This window comes from Melanerpes formicivorus, unplaced genomic scaffold, assembly GCF_026170545.1.
Source record: "Melanerpes formicivorus ecotype bairdi unplaced genomic scaffold, bMelFor1.0.p_v2 SCAF_3, whole genome shotgun sequence".
Classification (NCBI taxonomy): domain Eukaryota; kingdom Metazoa; phylum Chordata; class Aves; order Piciformes; family Picidae; genus Melanerpes; species Melanerpes formicivorus.
In genome coordinates this window covers 22,883,515-22,908,086 of record NW_027142355.1, presented here as the reverse complement: position 1 = coordinate 22,908,086, position 24,572 = coordinate 22,883,515, and the positions used below count along the sequence as shown (strand labels likewise).

General features: G+C 43.1%; 2 protein-coding genes across 3 annotated transcripts in view; one reads left to right on the top strand and one right to left on the bottom strand.

Annotated features, from left to right (window-relative positions):
- The window catches only part of ITIH2 (inter-alpha-trypsin inhibitor heavy chain 2), a 34,225-nt gene extending 30,368 nt beyond the window's left edge, over nucleotides 1–3,857 (top strand). The window contains exons 18-21 of the mRNA XM_068168734.1: nucleotides 967–1,165; nucleotides 1,630–1,802; nucleotides 2,474–2,585; nucleotides 3,462–3,857. Of these exons, the coding sequence (XP_068024835.1) occupies nucleotides 967–1,165; nucleotides 1,630–1,802; nucleotides 2,474–2,585; nucleotides 3,462–3,609 (632 nt within the window). The 3' untranslated portion in view covers nucleotides 3,610–3,857. The remainder of the gene's footprint in view (nucleotides 1–966; nucleotides 1,166–1,629; nucleotides 1,803–2,473; nucleotides 2,586–3,461) is intronic.
- Nucleotides 3,572–24,512, bottom strand: KIN (Kin17 DNA and RNA binding protein). 2 transcript variants are annotated; one of them, XM_068168747.1, is made up of 13 exons: nucleotides 24,340–24,512; nucleotides 21,887–21,981; nucleotides 20,980–21,023; nucleotides 20,081–20,203; nucleotides 18,942–19,123; nucleotides 17,552–17,600; nucleotides 17,174–17,231; nucleotides 13,084–13,210; nucleotides 12,565–12,615; nucleotides 11,817–11,885; nucleotides 9,935–10,034; nucleotides 8,516–8,616; nucleotides 3,572–7,377 (listed from the first exon to the last, which is right to left on the bottom strand). In XM_068168747.1, the coding sequence occupies exons 1-13, from the start codon at nucleotides 24,451–24,453 to the stop codon at nucleotides 7,315–7,317; spliced, it is 1,176 nt and encodes a 391-aa protein (XP_068024848.1). In that variant the 5' UTR covers nucleotides 24,454–24,512; the 3' UTR covers nucleotides 3,572–7,314. The 2 variants fall into 2 exon arrangements, with proteins under 2 accessions (XP_068024848.1, XP_068024860.1); XM_068168759.1 differs by having other exon boundaries at nucleotides 13,084–13,207.
- Between the last annotated feature and the right edge of the window lie 60 nt (nucleotides 24,513–24,572).

Below are 24,572 nucleotides of genomic sequence, written 5' to 3'. Positions count from 1 at the left end.
CCCCAAGGTGGGGCTGGAGCACAGGGCATACAAGAAGCAGCTGTGAGCTGTGTTTGGTCAATCTTAAGAATATCTTCAGTGAATCTTACTGCTGCCTACAATCAACAGAAGGTAAAGATGGAGTCTGACACATCTCCAAGAAATGAACATATTGGAGAAGGTCCAGAAAAGGGCCACAAAAATTACTGCAGCACCATCTCTGCTATGAGGAAAGAATGAGATAGTTGAGGTTGTTCACCATGGGGAACAGAAGGATACAGGGAGACCTTCTTGGAGCCTTTCAGCACTTTAATGGGGCCTGTAAGAAAGATGGCATGAGGTGAAATTCGGAATAGTACTGAGCTATTAGGAATAACTTACACAGTGAGGATGAGCAAAGACAGATGAGTAAATCTCCATGATAGGTGAGGATTCCCCTCTTTCATCTGTACTTTTAAAGAACAAAGTGGAGGATAGAGACAAGGATAATTTAAACTGGAGACATCCCTGGTGGCAGGCATTAAAACTCTGTAGCTGTGCTCTCCAAGGAATCAGAGGAAATTAGCCACTTCTCAAAGGTTTTTACCTAGCAGCATCTCTTTAACTTCTGGAATATATGTGAGAAGCAATGAGTATTTGGAGTTAAGGTTAAACTGGCCTGTAATCATGGTATCATTTCACTGCCACCCATCCACCTCAGGCCTTTCACAAAGAGCAAGGCACAAAATGGCTTGTGAAGCAGCTCATGCTACCAGCAAGACCCATCATCAGTTCCCACCAGATCAGTACGTTGAGGGGTGGACAGTAGCATACAGAGGTGACTAAAAAACTTGTTATCTTCTTTTGGCTAACAAAATGAGTAAAACAGGGGGTCAGAGGAGTCCCTGTTTCTGCAGATCCCGTGGTACTCCCTACTGAGGTCAGAACTCCAAGTGTCTAGGCTGTGCTCCAAGATGTGTGTAACATCTGCTTCTCTGCTCTTTGCAGGAGTTGTGGTTAATGGGCAGCTTGTTGGGGGCAAGAAAGCTGAGAATAAGAAACTCAACACATACTTTGGCAGAATTGGGTTTTATTTCAAAAGCAAAGGTCTGAAAGTGGAGATTACCACAGAAACTATAACACTGAAAGACGGATCCTACAGCATCACACTGACCTGGTCTGACACGGGCCACATCATTCGGAAGCAGTAAGTTGCTGAGCATTTGTTATCTGCCCTATGGAAACACATTTGCATTGGACTGCTCCAGCTCTGGTTGGGATCCAGGTTGCAGCTGGCCAGACACAAGTAGGAAGAGCAGAATTCCCCTCCCTACTGCTGACTGCATTAGCCAACATCAGGATTCAGTTGCCTAAACAGAAGCACTTAATGTTATTTGAGACACCTTCAGGGCTTTTAACATGATAGCAGACATGACACAACATCCAGGAGACAATCATGCAGATAAACAGCTAGCAGCAATGTCTGTCCTATTAGGCACTGTCCTGCCAGACTTCTGGTCACCACTCCCAGGGCTGTGGGTTCCTGATGGAACCTCTGTCATATATCTGCCAGCCCCATCCAGTTGTTTTGAAAGCCTGAGAGTGTTTCAAAGGGCATGAGAGTTTGAGTGTGCAGCTGAACTTAGCCCTTCTTTGGTTCACCTCTGCTAGGCTTCTCATATCTGTGAAGAAGGAAAACAATGTTACTATCACCGTTTCTGAGCAGATGTCCTTCATGGTTTTGCTGCACCGTGTGTGGAAGAATCACCCAGTTAATGTTGACTTCCTGGGAATCTACATTCCCCCTGAGAACCAGTTCTCTCCTGCAGCCCACGGGCTGATAGGTAAGGGCTGTGGGTTGGGTGGTGGGAATGGTGGAGCGTTGGAAAGGAGTTTTGCTAGATCTTTGACTGAATTGCTAGTTGTCTGTGTCCTGGTGGGCAAAGTGTGAAAATGATTCAAATAGAAAATAGGGGAGATGCCTGTGATGTCCTGGAAGCCACGAGGACACTGTGGAACATCAAGGACCAGGAGATTATTCTTCATGGAGAGTAGTTTCAAAGCAGGCCTGACTAGACTCGGTGACACTGTGACAGGGCTAATCCACTGTGGGCTGAAAATAAATTACTGGAATGAACCCTTCAAACCTTCTTTCTGAGAAGACTTCTGGCCCTTCTCTGGCAATGTTATAAAACAAAGGCAAGGGAAAACCAGCCTTCCAAGCCCTGGACCCACCCTTTCAAGATGTGGGAATCCTAAGCAGCAGAGGTTGTTTTCCCAAATAATCTTTGCAGCTCCAGCCTGCTTGCTTAGAAGAAGTTTCCTGGCTCAAGAGCAGAGCTTTTTACTCTCCCAGTGTGGGTGAGTTGATAGAGCTGGAGATGCAGTGCCCTGTGATCCATGAAGGAGGGGTTTGCCTGCTGTAGCCAGTTTGATTTTGTTTCTTAAAGTGCCCAGGAGCAGCTTACCCCAAAAGTTAGAACATCCAAAGAGCTTTAAACCTCTCTTTGATCAGGTCAGTTCACATCTGAACCAGAAGTGTATATCCACCACCAAAGACCTGGGCAAGCTCCAGAGAAACCACAAGCCACTATGGAAGTGAAAGGCAACAAACTTACTGTTACCAAGTAAGAATAATGAGCTCTTTTGGCTCTCTTTCTACATCTGACTTCTTTTTGATGATGTCAATGACTGAGCTTATTAACTCTCAAGGATCTCAGGAAGGGGAAGGGGGTATATTTCTATTGGCTTGCTACTAATAAACTGGCTTTAGCTGTTGATAAAACACTAGGGACAGGTTGGGTTCTCTTGTTTGTGGGTGAACAGTTCTGTCCTTATAGCTTAAGCAGAGCAGCACCATGAATGAGCAAGATCAAAAGAAGAGTGACCATCAGGTTGAGGGAGATGATTCTGCCTCTCTACTCCTCCCATGACACCCTACCTAGAGTACTGTGTTCAGTTCTGGGGCCACCAACATGAGAAGGACATGGACCTCTTAAAATGAGTCCAGAGGAAACCACAAAGATAATCAGAGGGCTGGAGCACCTCCCCTGTAAGGACAAGTTGAGAGAACTGAGATTGTTTAGCCTGGAGAAAAGAAGTCTCTGGGAGACCTTATAGCAGCTTTTCAGTTTTAGAGGGGGCCTGTAGGAAAGATGGGGAGGGATGCTTTATTGGAGACTGTAGCAATGGGCCAAGGGGTGTTGGTTTTAAACTAAAAGAGGGTAGACTTGGGTTAGGAACAACCTCACTGTGAGGGTAGAGAGGCACTGAAGCCAGAGAAGCTGTGGATGCCCCATCCCTGGAAATGTTCATGGTCAGGTTGGATGTGGCTTTGAACAGCCTGGTCTGCTGGAAAGTGTCACCACCCATCACAGTGAGGCTGGAACTAGATTATCTTTCAGGTTCCTTCCAACCCAAAGCATTCTGTGATTCTATGATTATTGATGCCTTGTCTATCTGTCATGCCATGACCTTCATTTTGGATGGCCTTTTCCTCACAGGGGATTGCAGAAGGACTACAGGACAGACCGTCAGCTTGGGACTGATGTGCCATGCTGGTTTGTGCACAACAGTGGGAAAGGTTTCATAGATGGCCACTACAAAGATTACCTTGTTCCCCACCTCTACAGCTTTCTGAAGAAACCCTGAATGCTCCAACATGAAGCCATTTTATGACCAAAAAAAAATAATTATCTGCTCCTTCCCCCCCAAACAACTCTTTCAAAGGGTGTCTGCCAGGTTATCAAGCCAAGTAAGCTGAAGATGACCTAATCACCACTTGCATATAAAGGACCGGTGTTTCAAAGCAATGTTCCCTTTCTGGCCAAAATAATGTTCCTAGGGATTTGCTTTTTCTGTTAAAAGAAATCTGTAATAAAGTGACATACTGGACTGTAGCAGGTATCTAGCACTTCCCGTGTCTGGTTGAACATATGGTGTGCATAGAGTCCCTCGTGAGGCCACACCTCATATACTGTGAGGCTCCTCACTGTAAGAAGGTCAAAGAGCAACTAAGCTGGTGAAGGGCCTTGAATACAAGAAACAGCTGAGGGAACAGGGGTTGTTTATCCTGGAGAAAAGGACACTCAAGGGAGACCTTATCAATTTCTGCAACAAGCTCAAAGGTGGCTGGAGTGAGGTGGAAGTTGGTCTCTTCTCACACGCATGGGCAAAGGGAAATGGCATCAAGTTGTGTCAGGGGAGGTTCAGGTTGGATATTAGGAAAAGTTTATTCATAGAAAGATTTATCAAACACTGGAACAGGCTGCCCAAGGAGGTGGTGGAGTCACCATCCCTAGAGGCAGTTAAAAGATGCACGGATGTGGTGCTGAGGGATGTGGTTTAGTGATAGTAGTAGTAGAGGTGGGATTGTGAGCTCCAGGCAAGCAGTTGGACTTGATGATCACAAAGGTCTCTTCCAACCTCAACATTTCTGTAATTCTACATAACGGAAATTTAACAGAAGTGGAATATTGGCTTCACAATGGGCACCACAAAGAGTCTCCAGTTTTTAAGGATGAGTTAATTAGTGGTGAGGAATGTCCTTGAAATAGGTGATACTGCAGTAGGGCAGGAAAATTACTTACCTGAGTCCAAGACAGCCTCCAGCCTGATTTTTGGGATGTCAACACAGTGGAATTTACACAGATACAAATCTTGGAAAGTCAGAAGCATTCAGACTATACAGAGATCACCATTATGAAAACTTCCCTTCCAAGGAATAGCTCCCAAAAGATGCCACACTCTTGAACAGTGTTCAGCTATTAATGAGATCACTTGTGAAACAAGTATGTCTGTGTAGGTACCTACAGAGTATCTATCTCTGCAGGAGAGGCTGAGAGACCTGGGGCTGTTCAGCCTGGACAAGACAAAATTTAGAGGGGATCTTATCAATATCTAAAGGGCAGGAGCTAAGAGGCTGGGGCCAGACTCTCTTCAATGATGCTCAGTGACAGGATAAGGAGTAATGGGCACAAACTAGAACACAGGAAGTTCCATCTGGACATGAGAAAAAACTTCTTTCCTGTGAGGGTGACAGAATACTGGAAGAGGCTGCCAAGAGAGGCTGTAGAGTCCCCTTCTCTATAGACATTCAAAACCCACCTGGAGATGAATCTGTGACCATGCTTCAGCAGAGTGGTTGGACTAGATGATCTACAGAAGTTTCTTCTAATCCCTACCATTCTGTGATTTAAAACTCTACTTTCCAGCAACTTTAGAAAAAAATGTTAGCCAGGCTCTTCTCAGCAGACCTAATTTAGGAAGGGGGCTCAAAGTAAGCTATTTGCCATTCTGAACTTGTCTCCATCACTTACAAACTAAAGGTTGGCACATGATCTTCCCTGCAGCCATGATGTCAGAAGTGAGAGGATCAATCTGTTTTAAGTATCTGTTCAAATTAACTCTCAGAAACACAAAAGCAACTTTCCTATAAACCATTCAGTGCTTCTTTGTTCTCATTGATTAGCTTTGGCCTCCACAACATCCTGCAGCACTTTCTCCAGTTTAACAAGGCTCTGCCTGGGGAGGAAAAACCTGCAGGATGGGTCTTTAAATCCCCTAATCCAGTAACCCCACTGACTGTTTCTTAGCTTGTGGGTGAATACACGCAGCAAATAATCATTCTCAGGTCTTCTCTGCAAATTTGTTATTTAACAGAACTATTATATCCACTCTTTCAGGCTCCAGAATATTAGGTATAATTATGTCGTGATACAGAAGCTGTTCTTTCACTTATGCTCATGAATCTCCTACATACCTCTTCTAACTCAGTACCTGTTCTTTGGGAAAGGGCAGAGCTGTTTACGTGACCCATTTACAGCTGGGATGCCCAGAAAGATGTTTGACATCCTGTGTGAGGTTATTCCAGGCTGCTGAAATACAGAGGGTTCACTAAATCTCTGCAGTCTTTCAGTTTTCCTGCAGGGGTCCCCTGGAAACCACAAATCACCATGACAGGGAACCTTTGAAGCAAAAGGACAACAAACACCAACTTTTGCTTCCAGTGACCTTGCATTTTTAAACTGCAATGTAACTGGTGCAAATCACAAGAACATTCTGTCCTCTTCAACTCTCAGCTGAGATCTTCTCTGAACGGTATGTGGGCTATTGGTTTTCTTTTCTCCAGAGACACACAACCTGGCCAGGTACAGACTGGACCATCAAGGGATGGTTTGCATTGCCTAGGACAACTTCTATGGTTCCTTTACACAAATGAGGCAGCACAGCAGCTGGGCACTGCTGTGCTCTGGTGGATATAACCCAACAGACCCCCGTGTGTTTAAAATGCTGAGAATCATAGAATGATCAAATTATAGAATGGTTTGGGTTGGAAAGAATGTCTAAAGGTCATCAAGTCCAACTCCCCTGCAGTGAGCAGGGACACCCCCAAGCAGATCAGGTTACTCAGAGCCCCATCAAGCCTGAGAAGAAAGACACCAACCTAAGAAAGCTTCAGGTTTATTCCTGAACTGCTTTAGAAATTAAACACTGTACAAAATGTGACATTCTTTAGCAAACGGAAGAGCAATGCTACATCACTTTGCATGAGCAATGTTATTTCTTGTGACAGAGCAAACATGGAAGCATGAACAAAAGAAAAGGCTCTATAAATCCAAAGAGCAACTTGTACCTGCATGTGCCATGGCTGGCACCCTAAAAAAACCCTGAGGTAACACCCATCTTGAACTCCATATGAATACAAATTGCATATCAGCATTATGAGGAATCCTGACAAATAAGAAGGTGGAGGAGTGATGACCTGCATTCTACTATTGCCAGTGTGCTAACCAAGAACAAGTTGGTGACAGCACTTAATAAACAAGACCAGCCCCACAACACCTAGGATAAACCCTTGCAGCATTGTTACCTCCCTGCTATCCTCTTAATCCATTCCCTTGTTCTTGCAGCCAGAACTCAATTTTGCCTGCAGACTGAGAAGTGTGTTATTTAGGCTCCACTGGCTCCAGCGCAGGCTGCCTGCCTGAAGCACTTCTTTGTAGCCAATTCTCTCTCTTAAGGACCTGCTACAGTACTTCATTAAGTAAAATACTCCAGCTTCCAGCTATCCTCTGTGTTTTACAAAAGGCAAATGAACCAAATATTATAAAAGATGGCTTTGATATATAATCAGATGAAATATCTCCACGGATAAAACTTCCACAAACATTTTATGTAACAAATCCACAGTGATTTTTAAATAAACCCAGTTTGCTTGTGGTTAATTTCTATATACATTATAAACATACGCACACACAATTAAAACTCTGACATAGTAGAGTCGTGTGTCTGCTTGCAAGATGCCAGAAAGGTGTTTTGGGGAACCAAAATCTTCTCTGATCCACAATCAGTGCCTCAGGCAAGTTTGGAAATGTCTTCATACTGGATATCTTCAACTCGGCGTCCTTTTAAAGGCCCCTGGAGAATAACATGGTAGAAGAAGATCAAAATACAAACTTGTTTGTTTGTTGAATTCCTAATTGGGAGCTCAAAGTAAGGTACCTAAAGGGGCTGTATGAAATCTCACCACACTTGGACACCTTTCCCGAAGCACAGCCAAAGTGAACTCCACTGGAAATTGCAGTTGCATTTTTACCCAGTGCTGGAAACATTAAGAGCACACCAACTGCTTTTCTCTTCAAGTCCTCTGTCTAAAAGCCACACATGGAATCGTACAGGAGATGCACAGCAGAATGCATCCCAAAAACTGCAGGTCTGGGAGTTGCTCACAACACAGTATTTTCTGTTTCACTATTTTCCAGCTATGACAGTGCCTCAACACTGTTCCAGGAATCTTGTCACTGTAGTACTTTTTGGGTTAAACTCCTTGCAATTTGGGGTCAAACATAAATAGATGGTTTTAATGAATTCACTGTGAACTAAGAAGTAGTTCTCCAGAATCAAATACTGGCTGAGTTTCTGCAGCCCTTCTTTGAATGGGATCCTAACAGGGTCTCTCTCCTACAAGCTATGTTTAAGAAATCTGACTCTGAGCCAGCATCCTCTCTGCTGTACCAATGTGTTTAAAGATTGGTTTTGCAGAGGAGAACAAAGCAGCAAGAAACTACACAGACACAATGATGTGGCCTGACTTTAGCCCAAAGAAAAGTAAAACCCAAACAAACCCCCAAACAGAAACCCAAACAGAATTGTTAACCATGAACAAGACAACAAATAAGCACATAAAGCCTCACATTCAGACTGGAAAAAGCAGGAGAAAATTCACCTCCTTGCATACTTCACATTTTTACCTTCCCATAAAACAGTACAACAGCCACCATCAAAACAAACACACAAAACATTCTGCAGGTCTCTTTCAAGTTCAAAACTTGCTAAATTCAGCATCCTGGCATCTTTTTAAAGGTAGACAGCAAAGCCTTAGTCAGCAACGGGGAATATGTGGCTGGTTGGGAATAGGTGTGGGGTGACCACACATTTTGCTTGCCCTAAATCCCACCTGTAAGATTAATGACACAATCTGTCTCTGTGAAAGCTCTCCAAAGCACTGATGAAAAGCACTCCACACAAATGAGATCCTGCAGTGTCTGATACTTACAGAGTCGATGGTTATGGTTGCTGAAAACTTCTTCTCATTGATAGATTCCAAGATGCCTTCATTTCCCCTGTACCCACCATTTAATACCATCACTTTCTTGCCTGAAATGAGAAACAAGAAAACAGACACCAATGACATAGCATCAGGGAAAGAATCATAGATTCACAGGGTCACAGAATGGCTTGCATTGGAAGGGACTTCTAATGGTCATCTAGTACAACCTCCCCACAGTGAGCAATGACATCTCTGTGCAACTAGACCCTGTTGCACAGAGCCCTATCCAACCTGACCTGGAATGTTTTCAGGGATGGGGCTTCTACCACCTTACTGGTCAATCCAAGCTAGTGTTTCACCACCCTCACTGTAAAAAGTATTTTCCTTAGATCTAGTCTAAATTCCCCCTCTTTTAGTTTAAAACCATCACTCATTGTCTTGCCACAACAGGTCCTGTTAAAAAGACTATGCCCATCTCCCTTATAGGTCCTCTTTATGTACTAGAAGGCTGTCTCCCCAGAGCCTTCTCTACTCCAGGCTCAACAGCCCCAACTCTCTCAGCCTGTCCTCATGGTAGAGGGGTTCCAGCCCTCTGACCATTTTTGTGGCAGCCTCTGGACCCATTCCAACAGGTCCAGAGCAGAGTAGAGGGGCAAAAAGAGGCCAAAGCTATTTCTTCCACATCCCATTCCTTGTGCCAATGGCTCAGTGCACTTTGATTTTGCCTTTTGTCTCACACAGGCAGTTCCTTAGGACATTAATCCCAGTGCAAGCATGGGCAGAGGTCACCTACAAATACCAAAGAGCACTCACAAACACCATCAGCTAGCTCTTCACCAGCTCAGAAATGCAGAATGCATCAGGTTTACTGAAAAAAAAAAATTAAAAGTGAACCCCCAAATCCTACATCCTGTTTCCCTCCACACTGACATTGTTCTGCTTACTACTACCCTGTTTCCTGAACTGCTGGTGAGATGCTGCACATACACATTAGTGTGCACCATCAGCCAAAGAACCGAACAGGAGATAAAGTAAGCTTTGCCAAGTGCCCACAGCTATTCAAGGCACAACTTTGGAAGGAAGATACAGCATAAATATGACCAAGAGATCTGTAGGGCTCTGAAATGCTTCCTGGCAGCTGAAGAGAGATGCTTTCATCTTGTCAAATGAACTGATTCCTAAAGCACTTGTGTCTTTACAGAAAAGAACCAATTCATATGAGAAGAAGGGACTGTGAAGACTGAAAGCACAATCAATGTAAAAATTCCCTAGAAAGTAACCAGAGATATTTGGTAAATGATCAGAGAAGCTTAGGAAAGGCTGTCCCAAGGGCAAGATGGCTCTTAGGATACTTTCAGTTTAAAAGAACTGAAACGTAAGTTTTGCGGTGACAACCTAAGCTGAAAATGAACCAAACCACCCTACCTGGAGCGGGTATTACAGTTTCCAGGTGCGTCTGATCAAGCTTCAGTTTGTCCCCAGAATCAATCATCTTCACCACTGCTGTATATTTGTCAATCACTTCCTGTTGTGAAAGGGAGAGGTCAAGCAGAAAAATAAAGTATTTCTCTGCATTTGTGTTTACTTCTCTACTTTTACATTAACAAACTCGTAACAATGGGTCCTTCTACACTTTCAAAAGCAGCAAGGACTTTGGAGATGTCCTAAAAGCATCCAGCTTCCACAAACTGCTGACTGGCCACACCCTGACATCCAGGCTAGATATAAAGAGCCCCTCTTCAACATCAATGACTGGTCTATGAGACCACTAATTTTCATAGAATCATAGAATGATTTGGGTTGGAAGGGACCTTTAAAGGTAATCTAGTCTAACACCACTGCAGTCAGCAGGGGCATCTAGGTCAGGCTGCTCAGGGTCCCAAACAACCTGACGTGAAATGTTTCCAGGCCCAGGCTACCTAATGCCTCCCTGGGCAACCTGTGTTTCACATCCCTCGCAGTACTTCTGTATTTCTCCCTAATATCTAACTTAAATCTACTTTTTTTTCTGTTTGAAATCACTACAGTCCCTGATCAACACTTCTACCCCATCTTTCTTATAGGCTCCTTTTAGGTACTGAAAGGCCACAAGGTCTCCCTGGAGCCTTCTCTTCTCCAGCCTCAAGTGTCTCAGCCTTTTTTGAAGGCTTTGTCAACCTTCAGGTCAGCTACTTCAGCTACTTTTCAGAGATGGAGAGTAAATTAGAGGTTTCTTTCCCTCACAGGAGTCTAAATAAGCTGGCTGGAAACCACCTGGTGATAACTGCAATACTACCTCTCAGTGAGGTGACTGAGTTTATGCACCTAGCATAAACCATATTCCACCTGTCATATTCAGAGCTCAGTGGAAGGCATCCATTGAGACTCATAAACCTTCCACACATCAACCAAAAAAGCTGTGATTTTGAGCCCTATGCACTCTTGTCAATTATTCAAAACACATTTGGGTGTTGTCTTTGGCACTCTTGCCAGACTATTCAACCCTGGACTACCTGGTACATCATTCCCCTGGCAGTGGATAAAAGAAAGCACTTCCAAACAACAGAGCAAGGCTAACAGCCTGAAAATTTCACATGCAAATGGGACCTTGTTCAAACGCTGCTTAAATCATAGAATCGTCTAGGCTGGAAAAGACCTTTAAGATTATTATGTCCAATGAGTAACCTAACACTACCAAGTCTGCTGCTAACCGCATCCCTCTGCACCACATCTACAGATCTTTTAAACACCTCCAGGGATGGTGACTCCACTTACCTGGGCAGCCTGTTACAGTGCTGGACAACCCTTTCAGTAAAGAAATTTTTCATAATGTTCAATCAAAACCTCCACTGATGCAACTTGATGCCATTTCCTGATCCTGTCACTTGTTACTTGGGAGGAGAGAACAATTCCCCCACCTCACTCCAACATCCTTTCAGGGAGTTGTAGAGTGTGAGAAGGTATCCCCCAAGCCTCCTTAAATATCAGTGCAAAACTGACCAGTCTGAGATTAAAACCTGTTCGCACAGCTCTCAGTTACATCACGTTGACAAAGTGACTGCCCTCCAAGATGGACGCATTAACAGGAACACAATATGCATGACAAAACAGCGCTTAAGAAAGGATCACCAAGTAAATGACATCAAACCAAATCAGAGATTCACCTCCAGCCCATATGAAGTCCTAGTACAGTTAAGGTGGTGTTTCAGGTCCTGCCAGCGTTGACTGAATAAGGCTGAATAGATCATACAATGAAATAGAACTTCAGAAGTCATCTGACAGCAGAAAAGCCCAACCAATGCCACATGCTTCCTGCTGCACACTTTACCTTAACAACTCCTTTCTTCTTGTGATACTTCTCCCCAAGTTTTTTTGTTACAATTTTTACAACGATTTCCTGGAAGATTAGGGGAAAAAACACAAACATAAAATGCCAAAATACACAAAGAGCAACAGAGGCTAAACTAAATGTACACTCAGGTCACTCTGCCTGCAGCCCCAGGCTGTACAGCACAGGGAAGGAATGAATGAAGCACAGAGAAAAGACTCAGCTTTCAAGAATTCATCTTTATCCTCAAATTATTGCTTCAATGTAGCACCTCTCCAGACTTTTTTTGTTGTTTACAAATACAGTTACACTTGAATTCAGGTCATGATGTGTCAGCTCACAATGGGTCACGGGCAGGATGTCTTGATCTGGAAGTCCAGTCAAAAAGTAAAAGTTGAGGGGAGCGCTCCCAGCTCAAAGGCTGCTGTTGATTTAGACATCTCTGTGTCAGTTAACCTCTATGTGGAGAGCTGATACCATGATTTAAACATGACCTGTCAAGACTCACAGTATCACCTCTTTAAAGATTTCCATCCCATCTGAGGTAAGGTGCTTCAGGCTGTAGATGATGCTCAACCAGAGGAGTAATTCCTCCCAGACACAGCAATATGTCACATTCGGCAGTTTGGAAAATAAGAGCGTATTTAGTTTAGAATCTGCTTTTGGATCTTTGCACAATACAACAGGAGCTTTAGAGATACAAAACTGCCTGCATCTGTAACAATAGTAACATTTTTAAGACACTTACAGGCTGCAACCAGTAGTCTCTTCGAGATGTTCTTTTCTTCTCCTCTTCAAGCTACAGAACAACAATAAATAACACTAACATTTACTTCCACCTTTCACTGCAGCTTTCCCACAACTTTGTAAGCTGAACCCATTCTCCCTGCATCAAGTAAGGAACAAAACAACAAAACCCCTCTACATAAACAAGGTTGAGTCAGAGTGTGCTTCCTGCATAAAAATCAATCTGATGAGATTCATGAATTCATGATGGAGATTTATATTTGGGCTTTGTTGAGTGTTTCTAGATATTTTCTTAGGTTACAAAATCTGTCATTTGCCTTTACTCCCAACATCTCAGTGGTCTGGGGAACAGGCACAGATGAGCAGTAGAAACCAGTTTTAATGAGTAAGAAAAAATTTTGCCTGATAAGATATAAAAGTCTGAATTCCATATGAACTGAAGATCTGAGGTCACTTCAAAGGGATACCCTGGTAAAGTGGACATGGGGTTACAAAGACATGCATTCTGCATACTTATTACCTCCATAATCTCATCCAGTGCAGATTTCTTCTTTTTCTCTTTGGACTGACCAGAGCTATGAGCTGATGATTCTTTTCTTTTAACTGCCCCTTCCACCATCTTCAGTGCATTTGGTCCAAGGACACTGCTGGAAAAGTAAGATGGTGTTTCCACAGCAGATCTTACATTGTTTCCTCTACCAAGCTGCATCTGAAGAGCTGGTTATGCAGAAAGGCCTGCTGCTGCTCTATTAATTTCAGTTGTGCAAGTCACCTTGCAGGCCCTCCCTCCTTCTCTAGAATTGCATTTGGCAGCATGCCCAGTGAGGTTTGCTGCAAGCAGTCCAGCAGAATGAAAACAACCTAATGATCAGCTCACCAGAGCAAAAGCAAAGAGACTTGAGTTCAATGGAGAATCTGCAAATAAGGTTTTTAAATGTGAAAGGACAAACTGGCAGCTTTAGAGAAGCCATCTGAATAGAGCAACTCTCAAACGTGATAGACATCTAGAACTCCTCCCAGACAAAGATACTTAAACCTGTCCATCTAAGGGAAAAAAATACATGGGAATCTGCACAAAATGGCTTCACATGCTGCAGATAAACACCATCTTCACAATCATATTCAAAACAGGCCAACAGCCTACAAGCTATGACAGAAAAAGAACAATCAGCACAAAAAGTTACATCTTGGGGATCAGGGAACACCTAGGGAAAGCAAGAACTGCCAGAAGGCCACTTGAGTGAAACCATTTTTATAAAAGATATTGCAATGCAGTATAAAGAAAAAAACAGGTGTTATCTCATCCAGTAAGATGAAGGAGGATGCTGTGAGCTGGACAGCAAGGCAATATTAATATGGCCTTACAACAAATCCCATGTTCTTCCTGTGGTGAGGATGTTGGATATACCAGCACAGGGAAGATATGTAACAAGAATGAAGATATAGAAATGGCAGAAGCAAAACTGAGAGAAAAACTGTATTTCAGAGGAAGTCTGAATAATCTGCATAGCAGAGTTCTAGCAAAAATAGCACTTAAATCATAAATCAAATAGCCAGTACTTCAAATAGCATTTCATAAAGACCAACATGTAATTAAAACATGAGAACTGCAGTGCCTATATTTAGGCAGTAAATACCTAGCTGTGAGGGTACTAAAGGATTCCTGGGTGTCAATACTAAAAGAATTCTTATTTAACATATTCATTAAAGACCCTGGGAGAAAAGATTGAGAGACCATGGGAGAAAAGATTGAGAGACCACCAACACTGTTCAGGTATGCCATTGGTATGGAAGACACAATGTGACCGTTCTAGGCTGTGCCTTTAAGAAAGGGACAGTGCTGGAACACTCTGGATGAGTATTTTGAAAACATTCAGATATTCTAAACTAATTTCCTTGGTAGATAGGTAAAATGCAACTTTACGTTTTAGTTCAGCTGGAATCTGTCTCTGTTCCAGTCTGTTCTGCCTTTCCAGCCTGTCTGCTTCTGAGCAACTAGCTGGAGCTGACCTTGAGATAAGAAAACTAATCCCTGCATGCGCTTTGGGGCCTAACAAGAATTTCCTCCTTAATAATTATCCTTTTCTCTCTCTCTAACCCTTTTTGGGAAAAAAGGGAGGTGGGGGAAGAGAGGGGGATACAGGGGGGGAACCCTCCTCTGTCCGGAGGAGGGAGTTTTGTTCTGCATTACTTTCCTTGCTGTATATTTCTGTATATATTGTAGATACTGTATATATTGTGTATATATCCCTCTGCATTTCATCCTGCTTGTAAATATAGCATATCCTTTGCTCCTCCAACTGAGCTAGCTGTGGTTTCTTTTCTTTGTGGGGGAGGGAGAACTGAACCTTCTCTCACCACCACACACAAGAAGGAAACAGCCATGGAAACAGAACAGGGTTATCTTGAAAACCATGTTTTAAGACCCACAAAATTCAACAGCAAGCTCACACGCTTTTAAAAGTTTACTCTGATTAGCTTCTGTCTACTGAAAGTTGTTTAAGAACAACAAAAGCAGAAAGGGGACAGGCTATAATCACAGATGACAGCTACCTATGGCTCAGTCATGAAAGAGTCAAAAGCAATCCTTGGAAGCAAGACAGACAAGCACTAACACCTTCTATATGCCTTGTATGGTGACATTTCACTTGCAGCATACACAAATTCCATCAGCTTCTCTGTTCAAGATTAGCTCAAACTGGAGCAAGGACAGGGAAGGGCTATTCAGCAGATAAGGGGAATGGGAAGATGAGCCCAGCACTGTGCAGGCCTCTGATACAGCACGGTCCAGGTTGAGAGTCCTCTACAAATACACTGTCCGAGAAAGCAAACACCAGGGGGAAAAAGAACTATTTATGTCAAACACCTGTACCAACATGAAAGCAACTGGGCTAAACTGGCTATAACTGTATTTATCTGTGAAATTATAGACAAGATCCTAACCATCAGAGCAAACAAGTTTTGGAGGATCTTCCTTTGGGACTATAAGGCTGGGGAGACTCAAACTATATATAACAGTGCATGATGGGGGCTGATCAGTGTGTGGACGAGACTTTACGCTGGTACATTTGCAGTACTGCAGACAAGAGGCAGTGACCTTGATTGCAGATTCTGCTCACTCCTTAATTAGAAGTAATTCTCATCTTGTCCACTGAGTGAGTTAAGCAGGGATTTGAAGATTTAAATTCTTGAGAGAAAAAAGTAAGCCCAGAGTTCCTAGTCTGCTCAAGGTCAGTCAGCATCAGATTCTGGGCTCATATCTCAGTTTTATGTCAGCCACACAGATGTTCAAGGGAAGCACACCTCACCCCTCACACCTGTCCTCTCACTCCCCTTCTCGGTAAGGCTCCAACTCCATCTCTGCACCCAACTAGCAGAATACTTATGCCCTCAGAACTCTGCCACCTACAATCTCCTGGTCCTATTTCTGAACTCCACTCAGGAGATACAAGTGCCAGGTTTCTGTAGCTTGTGCTGTGATCACTGAAGATGGAAAACCATAAAGTCCTGCTGCACACAGTATCACAGTATCGCTAACACTGGAGTGCTGAGCAGCAAGTTGAACTCAACTGATACCCAGTAATGGCCACCAGCTGCAGAACACATCTATGCACCGACAGATGGAAGCAGTTTCCATGTACAACTCTGAAATAATTTTGCATCTACACAACCACTACAAAGCTTACAGACAAGTCTATCTCAGGTGCTATGGAAAAATTAGACTACTTGATACAAGATTTCACATTCAGCCAAATTTTAGTAAGCACCTTAAGTACTCCTCACCAAAACTACTCAAGTGAGGGTTTGAATTAAGTTTCAGACTCATCTTAAGCACAGCTCAATGCTTGGGGATAATTTACAAGTTTTCCTCAAAGCCTGAAATCAGTATCTATTATTGCAAAGAACTACTTTATTGTCTCATTTTCTACCTGGCATATCTCCCATCAGATACCTTATCTGAGAGCTAAGCTTGTGATGAGAGGAAAGCTTTCATTTTACCTGCAACAAATTTAATTACAACATTGCCCCCCATGAAAAGACGTACTGCTCATCAACAGCTTCACAGGCTGCTATACTCAGTACTGTTTGCATTATTGATCCCTTTTGTCCTGCTACATGATGACAGTTTAATTTGGGAGCTTTAGAAATATTGACATCAGATGGATTTAGCTTCTTAAACAATGATCAGCAATTAGACAAGGCAATCAAACCTTTTAGGAACCAAATTTAACAAGTCATGATATTCATTCATTGAAGGCAGATGGGACTAAATGGCATTCACTTCAAATGCTTTGGTTGGATCCCTTCTCCACCTTTTCACATAACAGAATCTACTCAGAGGAACCTGTAACTGCCTGTTACATTATGGGCATGTGCCACAAATCACAGTGAGTTCAGCAAGGCTCTTCACAGCACTTATTTAAGATAGTCCCATTCATTCATTTTAAATACAAAAGAAACCATGAAGTTACTCAGTATCCCCTCTTGAATAACATGACAAGATGAGATATTAGACTACAAATACAAGACACACCTTCCTACCCACACAAACACTATTGTCATTCAAGTGCTTTGCAACAGTAAGGGTTGCCCTTAAATTCTTTTCTCACCTTGTTTTGGAAGATGCTGCTATTGAAGTACTTGCTCCTTTGTTTAAATTAAATGCAACTAAAAAATAAAAAGACATTACTCTATTGCTATCTTTAAACCAAACTGCATGGAAGGATGTTACAATTTTTTTAATCTGCAAATGGAACAAGGTCATAAATGTGAAACTTTACCAACCTATGGTGTGGTTCAGCTTTTAAAATAAATTACATTAAACATTATAAGCAAGCATATTCTGTATTTCCATATCCCACAGCTCTTTATCACTGGTCTCAAAGCACTTCAGGAGGCACTGAGCAGGCCTCGGTGCTCATCTCATTTTAATCACAAAATCAGCTTCAATAGGTGCTAGAAAATGACACGTATCAAAACCTGGTTACCTTTTTCTTCTTCATTTTCTCTGTTCAGTTCAGTATAGACTGGCTGCTCCTGCAAAAAGAACACAAAACACATTTCATGAGTCAGATGGCAAACTGAGCCAAGGTATCATATTTTGGTGATCATTGATTAGCTCAGTTTTACAGACCACTGTGAGATTACCACAACTAACTGCAATATTCTACCTGGCTTGATTTGTAAGAGGATTATGAATTGAAAACATTATCTCATTACAGGCTCCTGTGTAAAATTCTCTAATTAACAGTCTCTACAGAGATGATGTCTAAACTTGCTTGATTCCAGCATGAAAGTGGCCTTCCAATTGAACCAGCATTATCAGACTGGTTTCTGGAAAGACTGATAACCAAAGATGGAAATTCTGGAATCTTTCCAAATTTTTAGCACTGAAAGCTCAGACCATTTAAATTTCAATTAGTTTTAAATTAAGAAAAAATGGAACTGTTTACTACAGCATTTAACTGTTACCTATCAATACCTGGGATCAAATGGGAGGTTCCAGTTCAGGCAACATGTATGGAAGCCATGGAGTGACTTCAGATAAACAGATCCCAAATCACATACCAGCACCAGCCAAATAAAACTTTTCACTATATGAATTTGATTATGTCAGCCCACCCCTGGTTATCTCGGCCTCCCCACTGCACAAAGCACTTGGTATTTGCAGCCCTAGAAGTTGTGAAATACTACAAATGAAGGCGTGCCATGCTGGTTACTGTAGTTCACTCTGCATTCCTAAATTCAAAAGTGATTTTTAAACCACTAATCACTTGAAAAGCAGTAGTTATTACTCCTTCAGTACTTCAGCTGGGTACAAGATAACTCTAAGCTTTCCTCCAGAACAGGATATAATCTAAATTAACTGTGCAACAGAAAATTCAGAACATAAGTGAACTGCTGCAGTGATTCATGTATAGAAGAAGGCAGGCTGAATCAAAGTCTGAAATGTCCAAGATCAGACACTAGGGCCACAGGGCACAATTCCACTATTTCAAAATCACATCAAATCTAAAATGAGCTGAAGCCTGTGCTTTCTTTTATTTATTCTGCATTTGAAATTGTAGAGGATTTTCATATCCATTAGTTGTAGAAAACATCAACAAGTCAAGGAAATGTAACAGGCTGCAATTTCAAGAGAAACAAGGTAGTTAAGTTATCTGGAGGAGATTATTCCTTTTGGCTTAGAGAACAGCAATGGAGCCATATATGCCCATTGCTCCCCAGCCTGAATCAGATGAGCTTGTAACCTGAAGCATGAAGCTTACTCATCACCTTCTGAGTGCAAAGGAACTACCAGTGCAAGGGTACCAGCAGCATCAAATTTGCCATTAACTTAATCCAGAGGAGTTCTGAGCAGAAGGTGATTTTCCTCACCAGTTCTTTCCCCTCCAAACCTCTTCTAACTTGCTGTTCAATGAATTTAGCAGTTTTTTCTTCATCATCCAGATCTTGTTTCTTCTTCCTCTCTTGTTCTTGTTGCCTGCGGATAGTCTCTGGGTCTCTATCAATGTACTGAATATACCAGCCCTTGGGAGTCTCATCAACCTTGCAAAGACCTACAAAGTTGGTGCAAGACAAAGATTAATACTCACAAAAGCAAGCAATGAATAAAGAAAATATAATTTTCACAGTTCATATTCACTATCACACCACAGATATTTTACCAGAGGCAATGTACCCCTTACTGATGTGGCAAAATTGATTTTAGTCAGTAGTGTCCTTAATATCTTTTCCTGCCCTTCAGCTAACAGGTTCCTACTTGGAAACAGGCCAGAGTATGTAATAAAGCAGACAGAGTGTTTTAAAATACTTCCCTTATTGAAAAAAAAGTTTCCTTCCCACTGTTTTCACAAGATAAAGCACAGAAATCTAACATATACAAACAACACACACTAATAGCATCACACTAAAGGAAACTTATACTATGCTACATTATTGTTACTAACTCTCACTAAAGTGATTTTTTAAACACTAGGTGACTCACAAATGTATCCTGTAAGGCACAGGCAATCAGAGCCAAAGTAAACTTTCTGTCATACCACAGCCCAGTTTAATCTCTCTTCCTCCCACTGAACACAACACTACAGATGTCAAGCTTTAACCCTTTCACTAGGCGAGGATGAACACAACTGCTTGCTTGTGGTCACCTTAAATACAGGGGGATTCTGTAACCATAAGAAATGTTCTATCATCAGGTTTGATTTTTAAATGGCAACCGTTGGAAGTCAATTTAGAATTTTGCAACTCCTCCAGTAAATACAGACCAATAGTTGAAAGAAGGAAAGGTTCAGGACTGACGCTTTTATCTCAGATTTCTGACATTTTTCATAAGCAAATTCCTAAGGGTTAGCACAAAAATATGTGGGGGCATCTGTTAACATAATATATGGGGAGAAGGGGTGGAGAAAGAAAATGGAGATGGGATAAGTAACATAAATGTTTACTGATCACTTATCAGCAATGCAATTAGCCAATGATTTTAAAACTTCCCAACTCTGAGCAACCATGTTTACCTTCTCTCCCCAGCCATTTAGTGAAATCAGTCAGCGTCTCCCACTGTGTAGCATTCATGTGGATGTGTTCACGATGACTGATATACTCATTGTACACGATATTATTGTGCACTCTCTTGGTTCCTGAAAAACAGAACAACATGGGATCTAGGAGAAAGCAACCCAAACTTCTTGCACTGAACTTACAGAAGACATTAAAAGCTACCTGGCGTAAAAGAAACTTGGGCATATTGCCAGCCGAATACAAGCTAGCAATGTGCTAAGGTGGCCAATAAGGCCAGGAGCATCCTGGCCTGTATCAGGAATAGAGTGACGAGCAGGAACAGGACAGAGATTGTCCCCCACTACATGGCATTGGTGAGGTCACACCTTGGATACTAGGTTCAGTTTTGAGCCACCCACTACAAGATGGACATTGAGCTGCTGGAGTGGGTCCAGAGAAGGGCAATGAAGGGTCCTACAAGAAGTGGCTGTGGGAACTGGGCTTGTTTAACCTGGAGAAAAGGAGGCTCAGAGGAAACCTTCTTGCTCTCTAGAACTACATGAAAGAAGGTTGTAGTGATGTGGGTGTTGGTCTCTACTCCCAAGTAACCAATGATAGGATAATAGGAAACAGCTTCAGGTTATGCTAGGGGAGGTTTAGGTTGGACATTAGGAACAATTTGTTCCCTGAAAGGGTTGTCAAGCCCTGGAACAGGCTGCTCAGGGAAGTGGTTGAACCACCATCCCCAAAAGCATTTAAAAGCTGTGTAGCTGTGGTGCTTACAGACATGGTTTAGTAGTAGACTTGGTAGCGTTAGATCAATGGTTGGACTCAATGATCTTAAAGGTCTTTTCCAACCTAAACCACTCCATGATTCTATGATTAAAAATAAACAAACGAGCAGTAAAATATTTACCAAATCGCCTCCTGAGCAGTTCCAGGAAATCATTTCGGAATTCCCTTAGGGGACAAAAAATATTTTAGTAACACTTCACCTATTACAAAGTCATTTTTCTACTGTCACTAGCAATTAAATATCTGCCATGTAAACATGAGTATTATTTGGAACTGAGCAGGACAGAATTCAGACACTCATTTCCCTTTTTCAGCACAGCAGCATTAAATGCAGTAGTCAGGCACAAAGAACCACAGTAATACACATGCACACACAAGTTAAGTCTTTGCAAGGATAATGCCCCTTCAAAGGGGAAAAATGGAAAGAATGAAATCTAAACACTTCCCACTAATTGCTGGTATTTCATTACCAGGTCTCTTCCCAGTCTGACAGACTCAAAGCCCAGGGCAGGACAAAGGGCAGCTGTGGTAGATGGGGTAGGTTGATCACTCATCTCACTGCTAATTTACGGGCTTGAGTACAAAGCTTCACTTCAGACTCATGCTGAAGACAGCTCCAATCAACCCAGCTGTCATGCAGGTCAGCTGGACAAAAGGCTAAGGGTAACTTGGGAAGTTTAGTCACATCCCTGACATCTCTCTGTAATGGGTCTTTTTGCTCTTTGTTACTCTGCATGTGTGGCAGTCACTGGACAAAGGTGGAAGGGTGACATACTTTGTAACACAGATCTACCTAAAACAGGTCTCAGACATGGAATAAAACTGCCAGGTTTGATTAAATATCATGACTCTCTGAAACCTCTTACATACATTCGAAAGTGCTATCACCTAAATTTTCAAACTGCTATCAGAAGAAGTGCTAACTAAAATGTATCAGAATAAAGTGTCTTCAGTGGGACATGACTGGGCCTTAGGGGTCCTGCCGACACAGGAATTAAGAGCTCAGTGAGAATATACAGCAAACTTACTCAGAAAAATAATCCATGAACTGCTGAGGGTTTTCAGAAGCCAGCAGCAATTGCCTCTGGTGGGACTCAGACATGCAATGACATTTGAAGCCATTCTATAAAATAAAAATAAATACTTTGTCTGACCCTGTCTCAATTTGCAAAAAATCACTGAGATGAAGAGTATTAGAAATAACATATTACAAGTGAACTCTCTGGGAGGCTCCACAGAAAACACCTTAACTCAGCTATAGCCTACAGGGGTGGTTGTTCCTCCTGATGAGACAAGCCAGAAGAAAAACTCTCCCTGAAGCCAAAAGCCTCCACAGAAATTGTGAAAGGGGTTATGAGACAGGACATTCCAGCAGTCGTCTTTGTCCCTCATTGTGACCGTTTGAACCACCAAACCACCACACTCATCAAACAGGATAGATATGGCACCACTCAGGTCCACCAAGAAACCACCATGTGCTTGTGCAACAGCACTGGAAATATCTGCTGCTTCCCTACCTGACCAACACTGACACCAAACATGTAAGAAAGGGATGGTGTCCTTGAACTGTTCAAGATGTGACCCTTTCTTTGTCCAGCTCTTGCATGGGGTTGAAGTCATCAGAGCTTCTCAAAAAAAGCCCTCTGACATTTCTTTATCTAATATAATGCATGCTTTTTCATCACAATACAATGAGATCTACAGCAAATTTCATTCCAAAGAAATCACATCCCCCTTACAAAAGCTGCAAAGGAATGGAGCTTTTTTCGCTTGTAGCCACTGGGAAGAGAACAGGATTTGAACTTCCTGGGTGAGAGGAAGAGTGAGACAGCAATGGCTGGAGAATGATACAATTAAAAATGCACAGGATGCTTTACTTCTCTGAAGTATATTAAAGAGGCTATTTTCAGAGAATGAAAAACTAAAAGCACACTTAAGCCAAGGGAAGGTACTTTTACAGCACAGCTCTGACGGAAACCAGGAAGAGGACAGTAACATCCCACAGGCATCTGGGTCGAAGTGAATAGACAAGTGTAAAAAAGGGGGAGGCTTCAGAGAAAATATATGCTTTCATAAGACGAACAAGAAGGGAAGAAACTGAACCAGAATCAGAAAGGAGATCTCAATATAAGAAAGATGTGGACCTGTTGGAGTGGGTCCAGAGGAAGCCACAAAAATTATCAGAGGCCTAGAACACTTCTGCTATCTGGACAGGCTAAGAGAGCTGGGGTTGTTCAGCCTGGAGAAGAAGCCTTGTGGGGACAGTGTTTTTAGCAGGGCCTGCTGCGACAGGACAAGGAGTGATGGTTTTAAACTTAAACACATTTAGACTAAATGTATGGAAGGTTTTCTTTTTCACAGTGTGGAAACATCAGCACAAGTTGCCCAGATATGTGGTAGATATCCCATCCCTAGAAACATTCCAGCACAGGTTGGATGAAACTCCAAGCAACCCAATCCAGTTGAAGATGTCCTTGGTGACTGTAGGGGTATTGAAATAGATGAGCTTTAAAGGTCCTTTTCAACTTAAGCCATTCTATGACGTTATAAAAAGAGATTTCACAGTGTCCAGGTGTGTACCACCTTAGGCATGTTGCTGCAACCACCCTGCTCCCAAGAGAAATCATAAATCAAGGTTGCTCTCAACTCTCCTGTAAGGTGGATGGGACCCACCTAATTTTTAACCCCATCAGCCTTTCAAGGTGTATCTGAGGGACTGAACCTTCCAGTGATTTTGGGGCCACCCTGTGCTCCCTCTCACCCCGGGCTGATCGGTCAATTTGAACACCCACAAAGAGTTATCAGCACCAGCACACTTTCTCCAAAGCGGATGACAATTTCTCCCATGAAGGATCAGGGATGTCAACAGGATCTCCTCACAACAGGGGACTCTCCAGGTCCCATCGATCTGCTCCCAGAAGGACCACAGTCCATACAAGAGGGACTGCAGCCCCCCTCAGGAAAATAAGGACCCTCTCCAATATTCCTCTAAAGAGATGGAGCTTTTTGTGCTCCAGGCAAGTGAGGTGTGGATGGTCCCTAGTGAGATCGCATCGCACAGGTGCTATTAGAACCCTGCTAAGGCGACTGGGGACACCTTCAAAGGGAATCTGAGCCAGTCCTGTACCTGAACCCCCAAGGGAACTGGGGACCTCTAGCAGGTTATGAGGCCACATTCCCTCTGTGGTGATGGCAGTTCTCCCCAAGGGCGATATAAGCCCTTTCGTGTCACCTTCAGCGGCACTGGGGACGTTCACAAGGGGGTTCGGAGATCCCATAAGGGCATTGGGAACCCTAACCTAGGAGATCTGACGCCCTCTGCGTATTCCCAAAAGTACTGACCTCCTTAAGGGCTCTGGGATTCCCCAGCAAGGGGACGGATCCCTCCGTGTCCCCCATGGAGGATTGCTAGCCCCGCTGATGGGTCGGGGCCCGCCGCGCTCCCCCGCCACAGGCCCGGTCACCCCCTGGCCGGTCTCACCTCATCGCGGCACTGCTTCTGGCACATCTGGCAGTACCAGCGCAGCTTCTGCAGTCCCTTGGACTTGATGCGGTTGGCGATGGCCTTGGGACTGAGGAAATCTGACTTCCCCATGGCAGCGGCGTTGCCCCTCCAGCCCTAGTGCGGCCCCTTCCCCTGCTCCGGTCCCTGTGCCTGCCCTCCGGATGTGCCCGCCCGCGCCCCGGAACCGATGCCCGCGCCCCGGAACCCCT

What these genes read in the sequence shown, in the direction of transcription:
- KIN (XM_068168747.1), bottom strand. Translation starts at nt 24,453, where the DNA reads ATGGGGAAGTCAGATTTCCTCAGTCCCAAGGCCATCGCCAACCGCATC. An exon ending in TTCATGGATTATTTTTCTGA is followed by an intron (nt 21,024 to 21,886) that starts GTAAGTTTGCTG and finishes TTGTCCCCTAAG; the next exon opens with GGAATTCCGAAATGATTTCC. An exon ending in GTTTGGAGGGGAAAGAACTG is followed by an intron (nt 17,601 to 18,941) that starts GTGAGGAAAATC and finishes TTCTTTTTGCAG; the next exon opens with GAGCAGCCAGTCTATACTGA.